General features: G+C 42.7%; 1 protein-coding gene across 2 annotated transcripts in view; it reads left to right on the top strand.

Moving 5' to 3' along the window:
* The window catches only part of prr5a (proline rich 5a (renal)), a 53,649-nt gene that overhangs the window by 2,869 nt on the left and 36,299 nt on the right, over positions 1–14,481 (top strand). Inside the window, exon 2 of one of the 2 annotated variants that reach the window (XM_060928193.1) lies at positions 12,897–13,024. In XM_060928193.1, coding sequence (XP_060784176.1) covers positions 12,897–13,024 — 128 coding nt within the window. Of the gene's footprint in view, positions 1–12,839; positions 13,025–14,481 lie in introns of both variants that reach the window. The other variant, XM_060928194.1, reaches the window with a different exon arrangement.

Raw genomic sequence — 14,481 nt, 5'->3', positions numbered from 1 at the left:
TGTGAAATTCCTCTCTGCATTTAACCCATCTGAAACAGTGAATACACGCACACACCCAGAGCAGTGGGCAGCCATGCTAACAGCACCCAGGGAGAAGTAGTTGAGAGTTACAGTGGTGCTTGAAAGTTTGTGAACCCTTTAGAATTTTCTATATTTCTGCATAAATGACCGAAAACAGCATCAGATTTTCACACAAGTCCGAAAAGTAGATCAAGCGAATCCGGTTAAACAAAGACAAAAATATTCTACTTGGTTATTTATTTATTTAGGAAAATTGATCCAATATTACATATCGGTGAGTGGGGGGAAAAAAGTATGTGAACCTTTGCTTTCAGTATCTGGTGCGACCCCCTTGTGCAGCAATAACTGTGACTAAACATTTCCGGTAACTGTTGCTCAGTCCTGCACACCAGCTTGGAGGAATTTTAGCTCATTCTTCCGTACAGAACAGCTTCAGCTCTGGGATGTTGGTGGGTTTCCTCACATGAACTGCTCGCTTCAGGTCCTTCCACAACATTTCGATTGGATTAAGGTCAGGACTTTGACTTGGCCATTCCAAAACATTAACTTTATTCTTCTTTAACCATTCTTTGGTAGAACGACTTGTGTGCTTAGGGTCGTTGTCTTGCTGCATGACCCACCTTCTCTTGAGATTCAGTTCATGGACAGATGTCCTGACATTTTCCTTTAGAATTCGCTGGTATAATTCAGAATTATTGTTCCATCAATGATGGCAAGCTGTCCTGGCCCAGATGCAGCAAAACAGGCCCAAACCATGATACTACCACCACCATGTTTCACAGATGGGATAAGGTTCTTATGCTGGAATGCAGTGTTTTCCTTTCTCCAAACATAACGCTTCTCATTTAAACCAAAAAGTTTTGGTCTCATCCGTCCACAAAACATTTTTCCAATAGCCTTCTGGCTTGTCCACATGATCTTTAGCAAACTGCAGATGAGCAGCAATGTTCTTTTTGGAGAGCAGTGGCTTTCTCCTTGCAACCCTGCCATGCACACCATTGTTGTTCAATGTTCTCCTGATGGTGGACTCATGAACATTAGCCAATGTGAGAGAGGCCTTCAGTTGCTTAGAAGTTACCCTGGGGTCCTTTGTGACCTTGCCGACTATTACATGCCTTGCTCTTGGAGTGATCTTTGTTGGTCGACCACTCCTGGGGAGGGTAACAATGGTCTTAAATTTCCTCCATTTGTATACAATCTGTCTGACTGTGGATTGGTGGAGTCCAAACTCTTTAGAGATGGTTTTGTAACCTTTTCCAGCCTGATGAGCATCAACAACACTTTTTCTGAGGTTCTCCGAAATCTCCTTTGTTCATGCCATGATACACTTTCACAAACGTGTTGTGAAGATCAGACTTTGATAGATCCCTGTTCTTTAAATAAAACAGGGTGCCCACTCGCACCTGATTGTCATCCCATTGATTGAAAACACCTGACTCTAATTTCACCTTCAAATTAACTGCTAATCCTAGAGGTTCACATACTTTTGCCACTCACAGATATGTAATATTGGATCATTTTCCTCAATAAATAAATGACCAAGTATAATATTTTTGTCTCATTTGTTTAACTGGGTTCTCTTTGTCTACTTTTAGGACTTGTGTGAAAATTTGATGATATTTTAGGTCATATTTATGCAGATATATAGAAAAATCTAAAGGGTTCACAAACTTTCAAGCACCACTGTAGGTGCCTCGCTCAAGGGCACCTCAGCCCAAGGCCGTCCCGTATTAACTTAACCGTGTGTCTTTTGAAATGGACAGGGGAGTGAATAGGTCCCAGAAAATACACTGCTCCAAGGAGTTTATTTAATCCAGTTATTATATGCCCTAGCCGAAGGGGGGGGGTATACTGGTTTACCTCTGTCCGTCCAGCCGAAACACCCGTTTTCTCAGCAACCACAAATCATAGCCACTTGGTACCAAACTTCAGCTTGGGGTTCTATACCATTTTCAGGTCTGTCGCACATCGACTTCCTGTTTACTGACTGAATGTATTTATGAAACATTATAGCGTGGATTTACAAAATTTTTGTAACACTTTTCTCAGCAACTACAAATCATAACTGCTTGATATTTGGTACTGAGCTTCAGCTTGGGGTTCTATACCGTGCATACCGTTTTCAGGTCTGTCCCACATAGACTTCCTGTTTACTGACAATGTATTTACAAAACATGTAGCGTGGATTTACAAAATTTTCATCACACTTGTCTCAGCAACTACAAATCACAACTGCTTGATATTTGGTACCAAGCTTCAGCTTGGGGTTCTATACCATGTATACCGTTTTCAGGTCTGTCCCACATCAACTTCCTGTTTACTGACTGAATGTATTTATGAAACATATCGGGTGGATTTTGGCGCTATTTCAAGAAGCAAAATGCTATTTCAAAATGACAGTTTACCAGGATGCTATTTGAAATCCCTGGGGAGAGACACTGCTCTTTACTTACTTGTTTCAGGGTTAATTATTTGTTGAAGTCAACATTCATAATAAGTGTCCTATTCCTTTGATTGCTTGCATTCTGACATAAGCGAGGGCGGGGGGGGGCGATACAGAAGTGAGCAGTAGCTCACAGTTGATCTTGTTAAATGTTAAATACCTAGCAATTAGGGGTTTCAACATCAGGCTTCCACACAATACGATACCATTTTGATTGTTGATACAACAATTTGATATTTAAATAATACTGGCTGGCATTGAGTGGTATATCAGATGTATTCCATTCAGCTAGGATGATTTCAAGATCATGCTTGCTGAATGGAATATATCTGATATACCACGAAGAAAAAGCCTATTATTATTATTATTATTATTATTATACATTCATTTTGGGTGTTCAATGCATCTTTCTCTTTCAAAATTCTCTCAAAGTCTTCCATATTTAACAAAGCAAACCTGGCAGCCATGTTTGTTTACAAATTGTCACAGTCGCTTGCCAGCACGGAAGTTTTACGTTTACGATGTGTGACGTGATGTTGTCTTGACAACCACGTAATATCGTAAACCATATTCAATGCTCATTCTCCATTGGGTAGAGTGATATACGTCGGATAAGCGATATGCTAACAATATTGCATGCTAGCAAATCAAATGAATGAAACCCGCTAGAAGGGAATAGAACATGTATTTTTATTCCATCGAAAAAGTGTCCTGTATGTATAATAATTGACGGTACCATTGAATTTGCTATGATACAATTTAAAGGGGTACAAAATATAATGTATACGGTTGCTGATGTGACAAAGTAACGTATTCTTAAGTATTCTATCAAATTTATATACTAGAAAACAACGAAATATCTTGGTAATTGTAAATATAATACTTTATACACTAAACCGCACAAGAGTCGCCATTTTTAAAAGACCGTGACATCAGCGCTACCCACTGCACTAGCGGAACTCTCCAAAATAGAGGAGATAAGCGTGTAATCATGGCGTCGGGCGCATCAAGTGAAAGCGACAGCTCTGTCGAATCATACGAAGAGATCCTGCAAGCAGGCTATGGCTTAGAAGGGTACCAGTTTGAACCTAGGAGAGGTACTCTCGACTCCGGTGATGAAATAAGAGAAGAAAGCTCGGATGACGGCGAGGATGAGACTGATGCTGACCATGGGCATGGCGAGCGTGGGGCAGAGCGTCTGCGTGCAGGTGACACGGCGTGGTGCTTGTGCGGAAAATGTAACGTGGAGTTGCTCACGAGTCCAGCAGAATTTATTTGCTGCAATGAGATAGGCGCCACCCGTGGACTTGCGAAATCGTCGCAAGAGGCAGAAGCAGGTATTTCACACGTGCTATTCCCAACCTCAATGAGCCAACACAACTGGGCACATACATACGTCATGAGTGTTACGCAGAGAAAATGAACGTGCATTCTGATTGGATAAAATTAATATCATGGCGGGCTGTTCAAACTGCGGAAATAGTTTGCTCGAGCTACTTTCAAAACACTATAACTTTCCAACCTTAGAACAAAAAACTTTTGTAAGTCTTGAATAAGGTTCATCAATGTGTGTTTTATTGTTATATTTACTCTATATATTGCCCTCTGTTCCCCTTTAATTTAATATTAGAAGCCTCTTGAAATATGACCAAGTTTGTGTAGAATCTCAGGCAGGCCAAATGATGATGTAGAGAAGGGCTATTTTAAGTATCATAGTTATGGCCAAACTAATTTGCACATCAGCTGAAAAATATTAATGATAATTTGCACACCAGTTGTCTGTCCTTTTTCAGTCATCAATTTATACTCAGGGGCGGCACGGTGGTGTAGTGGTTAGCGCTGTCGCCTCACAGCAAGAAGGTCCTGGGTTCGAGCCCCGGGGCCGGCGAGGGCCTTTCTGTGCGGAGTTTGCATGTTCTCCCCGTGTCCGTGTGGGTTTCCTCCGGGTGCTCCGGTTTCCCCCACAGTCCAAAGACATGCAGGTTAGGTTAACTGGTGACTCTAAATTGACCGTAGGTGTGAATGTGAGTGTGAATGGTTGTCTGTGTCTATGTGTCAGCCCTGTGATGACCTGGCGACTTGTCCAGGGTGTACCCCGCCTTTCGCCCGTAGTCAGCTGGGATAGGCTCCAGCTTGCCTGTGACCCTGTAGAACAGGATAAAGCGGCTACAGATAATGAGATGAGATGAATTTATACTCAGTTATCATTAATAGTAATCTATTCATAATCAATTACAATCAGTAATAATTGATTTGTAGTTTAATTTCTGTTGTTGCTTTTTGAACGAGTACATTGATGCAAATCATCAGATCTTTAAACTCTGAACAGGGATTGCAACCCAAACACTTCAGCAGTGCTGTGGGAGGATTGGAGGAGTCAACCACACATTTCCTGTGTTACATTTCACAATAACGTGCTCAGTTGTGCTCAACCTCACAACAGACTTTATTCCTCAGAACTCTCAGTCTTACAACAGTATGCTTTTTAAGCGATATAACTCAAAGATAACATGTATATTGATATAAGAGGGACATTTCTTCCACTTGTATTGCTGAATTATGCAAATTACTCTACAACATCATCATGCAACGTATAGTCTCCTCCCAAAGGCACTATTTTCTCTGCTTGTCTGTGCCATTTAGAAATCCAGAAATAACCATATGACAGAAGGGTTGAATTTTGTGTGATGGTCCAACAAGGTTCAGAAATGGAGATAATAACACCGCTTCCCTTTCTGTTTTGCATCTTGTTCTGCCTCCTCTCTTTTGCTTTGTTTTTTTAAGAAGTGACAACAAAGTCATCTGCCTTTTTTCACCGGATGCATAATGCTTGAGTACTGAATGACTGATAACCCGAGCACAACAGTTGGTCATCGGGGGGGGGGACAAAACCCCCTCTATATCTGGACTGGAGGTGACACATAAAGATTCATTAAAATTATTTTCTATTTATTTATTTATTATTTTAAAAAAAAAACGCTGCAGTGGTGCCGGATCTTTGTAATTGGCTCTAGAATGGAGGCACCTCAAAAGAGGTGGTACAGTGGTTAGCACTGTTTCCTCACAGCAAGAAGGTTCTGGGTTCAAACCTCATAGCTTATAGCAGTGATGCCGGATCCTTGTAATTGGATCTAGAATGGAGGTGCCTCAAAAGAGGTGGTACAGTGGTTAGCACTGTTTCCTCACAGCAAGAAGGTTCTGGGTTCGAACCTCGTAGCTGATGGGGCCTTTTTGTGTGGAGTTTGCATGTTCTCCCTGTGAGTACGGGTGCTTCAGTTTCCCCCACAGATAGAAGATTATGCAGATTAGGTGCAATGGGGCCACTGCAATTGGCACAAGCTTTAGCGGTTTCCCAGCCATAATGTGTGTACATGTATATCTTGCTATGGCAAAACTAAATAAACCAAATCTATCAGGTTCAATTCATGCATGATCCAGGACCAATTAATTATTGGTATTAATAATGGTCACTGGGCTGGCACCTTTATCTGTGTCTTAAAAATACTTAACTGGACGATAATTGCCTTTAAAAAATGGGTGGCACGGTGGTATAAGAGCGTAAGGGATAACCGGTGGTGCAGTGGTTAGTACTGTCGCCTCATAGCAAGAAGGTTCCGGGTTTGAACGTCGCAGCTGATGAAGACCTTTCTGTGTGGAGTTTGCATGTTCTCTTCATGTCTGTGTGGGTTTCCTCTGGGTGCTCCGGTTTCCCCTACAGTTCAAAGACATGCAGATTAGGTAAAATACCCAGCCACTGGGTTTGCACAAGACCAGTGCATACTTGGTGCTGTTCCCAAGCTGGATAGAGTGGGGAGGGTTGTGTCAGGAATGGCATCCGGTGTAAAACCTATGCCAAATTAAATATGCAGAACAGATCCACTGTGGCGACCCTGAATGTACGGGAGAAGCCGGAAGAAGAATTACCTTTAAAATAAAAGGTCTCTATGCACCTTTCTAGCGAAAATATACTAAAGGTACCAAAGGTTTGAGAGTAACCACAAGGAGTGGAACAGTTTTATAACAGTTTCTGAAAGCTTCTGTCCAGCTTTGTCAAAATAAAGTAAGCCTACACACAGTTGTTCCACGCAAGCTTTGAGCACTGTACATTCTCTGTAGGTTTCCTTTCTATCTTTTGAAGCAAGTTAAAACTATTTCGGGTCCGTGAGTAGTCCATTGCCCCCACAGTGACGCTCTTCCTCCCCGTACACAATATATGCAAGCGAGTTTTGGACCTTGAAACGTGCTGCAGTTTCACAGCACATCAGTTAACGTTTTAACCTATTTTCTCACTCGCACACAAACACACAATGTTGTTTTAACCATCCTTGTGATGTACTTTCACAAGGATTTTTTAATTTGTACCAGATCACACTGGAACGGAATTTGGCACTTCTGCAGCTTTTTTCTATGCAAAAGTGGATGGGGCAGAACGAGATGCTAAAAAAAGCAAGGGAGGTGTTGTTTCTTTTTCTGAAACTTGTTGGCCTAGCCACTCACAAAATGAAACCCTGTGCTGTATGTGAGGTTTTAGATTTCTTAGACGCCACACTGCGTACTTCGACTGACTTGTACAGCTATATCCTTCTGTGCTTCTTATATGAAAGGAATATGAATCTTGAAACCAAAGCAAACTGTGAACACACACTTCTCTTCTGTAATGTAGCATAAGAGTTGGAGTTGGGCAAAGGCAACTGATTAGAGAGTACAGGAGGTAAACATATATAATTTTCTCATTCTCATCTCATTATCTCTAGCCGCTTTATCCTGTTCTACAGGGTCGCAGGCAAGCTGGAGCCTATCCCAGCTGACTATGGGCGAAAGGCGGGGTACACCCTGGACAAGTTGCCAGGTCAGCACAGGGCTGACACATAGACACAGACAACCATTCACACTCACATTCACACCTACGGTCAATTTAGAGTCACCAGTTAACCTAACCTGCATGTCTTTGGACTGTGGGGGAAACCGGAGCACCCGGAGGAAACCCACGCGGACACGGGGAGAACATGCAAACTCCGCACAGAAAGGCCCTCGCCGGCCACGGGGCTCGAACCCGGACCTTCTTGCTGTGAAGTGACAGCGCTAACCACTACACCATCGTGCTGCCACATTTATCATTTTTTATAACATTTATTATAGAAACATTTTACATGATTGAAACTGAAGAATTGTTACATGCAGGGTGTTTCAAAAAATTTGATGATATTTGAGATGTAAATATCCCAGAAACTACATAGTCTGGGCGGCACGGTGGTGTAGTGGTTAGCGCTGTCGCCTCACAGCAAGAAGGTCCGGGTTCAAGCCCCGTGGCCGGCGAGGGCCTTTCTGTGTGGAGTTTGCATGTTCTTCCCGTGTCCGCATGGGTTTCCTCCGGGTGCTCCGGTTTCCCCCACAGTCCAAAGACATGCAGGTTAGGTTAACTGGTGACTCTAAATTGACCGTAGGTGTGAATGTGAGTGTGAATGGTTGTCTGTGTCTATGTGTCAGCCCTGTGATGACCTGGCGACTTGTCCAGGGTGTACCCCGCCTTTCGCCCGTAGTCAGCTGGGATAGGCTCCAGCTTGCCTGCGACCCTGTAGAACAGGATAAAGCGGCTAGAGATAATGAGATGAGATGAGACTACATAGTCTAGGCAAATGAAACTGAACAGGCTAAATGTTGAGCAATATAAGATTTATTCCTCAAACTTTGAATGAGAAATTCGAAGGCATGTGGATTCCACGAACGATTTCACAAATTTCAATATTCGCGAACCCACTCGACCATCTCTTCCGATGCTGGTGCTAGTCCAGATCCTTTCGCCCTGCACACAGAGACAGCCTTCCTCTTTGAACTTTTCGTGCCATGTCCAAATTTGCATTGCAGTTGGTGCATTTTTAGAGAATTCTCTCTCTCATAAATACACGCTGCACAGTCTTGTTCGACTGTGTTTGAGCGTACTCTAACACACACAAAACGCCTTTTCTTTTCCGGTGAATGCCATTTCTATACCTAAAAAGATAAAAACAAAAAATATTAAAGCTGTTTAAAATTTGAGGTCAATTGGATGAGAATTGGGGCGGTACAGTGGTGTAGTGGTTAGCGCTGTCGCCTCACAGCAAGAAGGTCCGGGTTTGAGCCCCGTGGCCGGCGAGGGCCTTTCTGTGCGGAGTTTGCATGTTCTCCCCGTGTCCGTGTGGGTTTCCTCCGGGTGCTCCGGTTTCCCCCACAGTCCAAAGACATGCAGGTTAGGTTAACTGGTGACTCTAAATTGACCGTAGGTGTGAATGTGAGTGTGAATGGTTGTCTGTGTCTATGTGTCAGCCCTGCGATGACCTGGCGACTTGTCCAGGGTGTACCCCGCTTCTCACCCATAGTCAGCTGGGATAGGCTCCAGCTTGCTTGCGACTCTGTAGAACAGGATAAGTGGCTACAGATGATGGATGGATGGACGAGAATTGGGGCGGTACAGTGGTGTAGTGGTTAGCACTGTCGCCTTACAGTAAGAAGGTTCTGGGTTCGAGCCAAGCGGCTGGTGAGGGTCTTTCTGTGGGGAGTTTGCATGTTCTCCCTGTGTCTGCGTGGGTTTCCTCCGGGTGCTCTGGTTTCCCCCACAGTCCAAAGATATGCAGGTTAGGTTAACTGGTGGCTCTAAAGTGACCGTGAGTGTGAATGGTTATTTGTCTCTGTGTCAGCCCTCCGATAACCTGGCAACTTGTCCAGGGTGTACCCCGCCTCTCGCCCATAGTCAGCTGGGATAGGCTCCAACTTGCCTGCCACCCTGTAGAACAGGATAAGCGGCTACAGATAATGGATGGATGGACGAGAATTGACAAAGTTATTAGATTGTGAAATGATATCAAATTTTTTGAAACACCCTGTATAATATGACATGCCGTATCACATCGGTCAAAAGTCCTCTATTTCTGTCATCATGGGGATGTTTGGGACAATCTATTTTATGTAAAATATAGTACCAATCAAAAGTTTAAAACACTTTCTGATTCATTGGTTCTTTATTTTAATGAGTTAAGTCACTTCATATCTTAAAGTAATGATGGATGTCGTTTCTCTTTACTTAGTTGAGCGGTTCTTGACATAATACGGATTACTACAGTTGTGGAATAGGGCTATTTACTCTGTTTTATTATTTACTATTTAATGTTTGATCTGAAACACATTAAGAAGGCAAGAAATTCCAGTAATTAACTTTTGACGAGACAGACCTGTTAATTGAAAAGCATTCCAGGTAACTATGTCATGAAGCTGGTTAAGATAATGCCAATAGTGTGCAAAGCATCATCAAGGTAAGCTCTGGCTACTTTGAAAAATTTAAAAAATTAAATTTTTTTCAACACTTTTCTACAACCCCGATTCCAAAAAAGTTGGGACGAAGTACAAATTGTAAATAAAACCAGAATGCAATAATTTACAAATCTCAAAAACTGATATTGTATTCACAATAGAACATAGACAACATATCAGACGTCGAAAGTGAGACATTTTGAAATTTCATGCCAAATATTGGCTCATTTGAAATTTCATGACAGCAACACATCTCAAAGTTGGGACAGGGGCAATAAGAGGCTGGAAAAGTTAAAGGTACAAAAAAGGAACAGCTGGAGGACCAAATTGCAACTCATTAGGTCAATTGGCAATAGGTCATTAACATGACTGGGTATAAAAAGAGCATCTTGGAGTGGCAGCGGCTCTCAGAAGTAAAGATGGGAAGAGGATCACCAATCCCCCTAAGTCTGCGCCGACAAGTAGTGGAGCAATATCAGAAAGGAGTTCGACAGTGTAAAATTGCAAAGAGTTTGAACATATCATCATCTACAATGCATAATATCATCAAAAGATTCAGAGAATCTGGAAGAATCTCTGTGCGTAAGGGTCAAGGCCGGAAAACCATACTGGGTGCCCGTGATCTTCGGGCCCTTAGACGGCACTGCATCACATACAGGCATGCTTCTGTATTGGAAATCACAAAACGGGCTCAGGAATATTTCCAGAGAACATTATCTGTGAACACAATTCACCGTGCCATCCACCGTTGCCAGCTAAAACTCAATAGTTCAAAGAAGAAGCCGTATCTAAACATGATCCAGAAGCGCAGACGTCTTCTCTGGGCCAAGGCTCATTCAAAATGGACTGTGGCAAAGTGGAAAACTGTTCTGTGGTCAGACGAATCAAAATTTGAAGTTCTTTATGGAAATCAGGGACGCCGTGTCATTCGGACTAAAGAGGAGAAGGACGACCCAAGTTGTTATCAACGCTCAGTTCAGAAGCCTGCATCTCTGATGGTATAGGGTTACATTAGTGCATGTGGCATGGGCAGCTTACACATCTGGAAAGACACCATCAATGCTGAAAGGTATATCCAGGTTCTAGAGCAACATATGCTCCCATCCAGACGACGTCTCTTTCAGGGAAGACCTTACATTTTCCAACATGACAATGCCAAACCACATACTGCATCAATTACAGCATCATGGCTGCGTAGAAGAAGGGTCCGGGTACTGAACTGGCCAGCCTGCAGTCCAGATCTTTCACCCATAGAAAACATTTGGCGCATCATAAAACGGAAGATACGACAAAAAAGACCTAAGACAGTTGAGCAACTAGAATCCTACATTAGACAAGAATGGGTTAACATTCCTATCCCTAAACTTGAGCAACTTGTCTCCTCAGTCCCCAGACGTTTACAGACTGTTGTAAAGAGAAAAGGGGATGTCTCACAGTGGTAAACATGGCCTTGTCCCAACTTTTTTGAGATGTGTTGTTGTCATGAAATTTAAAATCACCTAATTTTTCTCTTTAAATGATACATTTTCTCAGTTTAAACATTTGATATGTCAGCAATGTTCTATTCTGAATAAAATATGGAATTTTGAAACTTCCACATCATTGCATTCCGTTTTTATTTACAATTTGTACTTTGTCCCAACTTTTTTGGAATCGGGGTTGTATTTAACACAATTCCATATCTGTTCCATGTGTTATTTCAAAGGTTTGATGTCTTCAGTATTATTCTATAATGTAGAAAATAGAAGGTTAGAGATGCAGCCTTGCGCCCAAAGGGTTGTTGGGTCAATTCCCGGGACCAGCAGGAAAAATGTGAAGGGAGTTGAGTGAATGAACAGTGCTTTCCTCTCCATCTGTATCATGGCTGAAGTGCCGCTGAGCAAGGTACCTAAGCCCCACCTGCTCCCCGGGCGCTTTAGCATAGCTGCCCACTGCTCTGGTTATATTTGTGTGGTCATTGCTCACTTGTGTGGCACGGTGGTGTAGCGGTTAGCGCTGTCGCCTCACAGCAAGAAGGTCCTGGGTTCGAGCCCCGGGGCCGGCGAGGGCCTTTCTGTGTGGAGTTTGCATGTTCTCCCCGTGTCCGCGTGGGTTTCCTTCAGGTGCTCTGGTTTCCCCCACGGTCCAAAGACATGCAGGTTAGGTTAACTGGTGACTCTAAATTGACCGTAGATGTGAGTGTGAATGGTTGTCTGTGTCTATGTGTCGGCCCTGTGATGACCTGGCGACTTGTCCAGGGTGTACCCCGCCTTTCGCCCGTAGTCAGCTGGGATAGGCTCCAGCTTGCCTGCGACCCTGTAGAAGGATAAAGCGGCTAGAGATAATGAGATGAGATGAGATTGCTCACTTGTGTGTTCACTGCTTCAGATGGGTTAAATGCAGAGGAGAAATTTCACTGTGCTTGTGTACATGTGACGAATAAAGGCTTCTTCGAAATACAGCAAAACAACTTATAAATGAGTAGGTGTCCAAACTTTTGACTGGTACTGTGTGTGTGTGTGTATATATTTTATATATATCCAGAATGTATGAATCATTGGAATGAATATGACTCAGTGTTTTCTCACTGTTTTGCATGTAATAGAGTATATAATTATATCGAAGTCCTTCCCACACCATGTGGCGCATAGGGCGGCGCCAATCTGTTTCCGTAGCCCTCGGCCTCTGGCCTATTACGTAGCTAGGGTTACAGTCCTCTGGTAACCACAAGAGTTTGACTCCCCACTCCCATCTGTATTGCAGCGTGCCTTGCTAGACAGCAGTAGGTACCATTTCTGTGATGGTCTTTGGTATGACCCGACCCTGAGTAGAACTCGCGATCTCCCGATCGAGAGGCGGACACGCTAACCACTAGGCCAACTCACGGTGCATATAATTATATAGCTTAGAAATAATATCATTTTCGACATCACAAGAGACCAGGACTGGGAGCACTGACCACACGTACATCAACACAGACCCTAAATTGTATGATAAAGAACAGCAATTCGGGTGAACATCCATCAACTGAACGAATATCCGTATTTATTTGCACATTTTTACACACCTGTACACTTTTAACTCTAATTTGTTGCCATTGTGTGTTTTTCAGGAGCTTTATTCTGAATGAATGTTGGAATATCTCTCTCTCTGTATTGCTTGAATAAAGATGCTGGAGGACTTGAGTGGGACACACACCAGACCAGGCAACCTTAAAACGGGCTCATTCAGCTTCTCAGCCCTGGCGAACCTACCACACTGCCTTCACATGGACTCCAGTACACACCCTATCAGGAGGTAGGATTATCATTCATCTTCCAGCACAGCTAGGAGAGACAGCCATGATCAAAAAGCAACAGTGTCCATTTAAAAAGGAATAAAGTAATAATTTATTATGCGTTTTTTCCTAGTTTTATGCCATCTTTCCTGATTATCAGTCTGTTGTTTTGTTTCAAGAGAGATCACGAGAGTCAAATGATCATAAATCAGTAGTTTAACGTAATAGCTGTAAAGCAGTAATTCTTGTCTTGGCTCCTGTAGGTTGGCTTGGCTTGACATCATTACTAATGGCACAAGCACACAGACTGGACAGGATGGCACAATAACACTGAGTCACAAATTCATCCGTGAAATGTTTAACCTTGAGCTTTTAAATGTGACTCATTTATAATTCGCACTCAGTTCCTGCTTTCACAGCAGCGTCTCTGGGTTTAATGAACAGACAGAGACGCATGAGGAGACATTTAGATGAACAGAAATCAGATTTTGGCTTTAGAGTCCGAGCTCCCACATCCTGAATAGTCCCAATTGTATTGTGCTACCTCTGTTTATTGATATGCTATGCTTTTATAGAAACTCAGTCTAAACATACAACTGAGTGTTTTAAGAGTTAAACAGGAAATTCCATCATTTCTTCCAAAATTTGCTCATTGTGATGAAGAAATCCATTCAGTTGTACATTGTAGTATTATTGTATGTGGGGAATATTTGGTGATTAATACCATTGTGCTGTTCTGTGTTTTCTCGATACGGATTGGTCAGAAGGTGTTCTATTTAACAGTTATTCCATGAAATCGAGTCGTACATGAGCTGATAGCCGACGAGGCGCGTAGCACCGAGCTGGCTACAAGCCATGTATGACGAGATTGAGTGGAATAACTGTTTGTTTAATTCTATCTACCGTATTTTTCGGACTATAAGTCGCACTTTTTTTTCATGGTTCGGCTGGCCATGCGACTTATACTCCGGTGCAACGTATATATGTTTTGTTTTTTTTTTTCACCGCGGAATAACGAGCTGACGCTGAGTCTGACGACAGCCACACAGAATAAGAGGAAACGGCGCTTCGTCTGCCGCTGGAGTTGGCAGAGTTGTTCAGAAGCGACACCGAGGATGAGGAATTCAATGGATTTGCTGATTTGGAGTGAAATCGTCAGCTTGATAAACTTGATTGACCTGTGTTTTATTATTAATGATAGGCCTATAGTTATTTAAATAAGTAATGTAATGATTTTAGGCAGTGCTTAATTTGTGAAGTGGGAGGTCCCGGAACGCAGGAGGTGGGTGGGTCCGGTGACTCAAAAAAAAAAAAAGACGTCGTTCCTGACTGTCGTACCTGTCTTTGGAGATGATATACCTATAGCCTACTTGACCTCTGATTTGATGAAATAAAATTCGACAAAAATGAAGAATGACACTCCTCGATGATGACTACAGCTTTAATAACAAAGATGAAAGAGCCATGGGGCGATAAT

Source organism: Neoarius graeffei, chromosome 8, assembly GCF_027579695.1.
Source record: "Neoarius graeffei isolate fNeoGra1 chromosome 8, fNeoGra1.pri, whole genome shotgun sequence".
In the NCBI taxonomy this organism is placed as follows: domain Eukaryota; kingdom Metazoa; phylum Chordata; class Actinopteri; order Siluriformes; family Ariidae; genus Neoarius; species Neoarius graeffei.
This window is presented reverse-complemented; position numbering and strand designations above follow the sequence as displayed.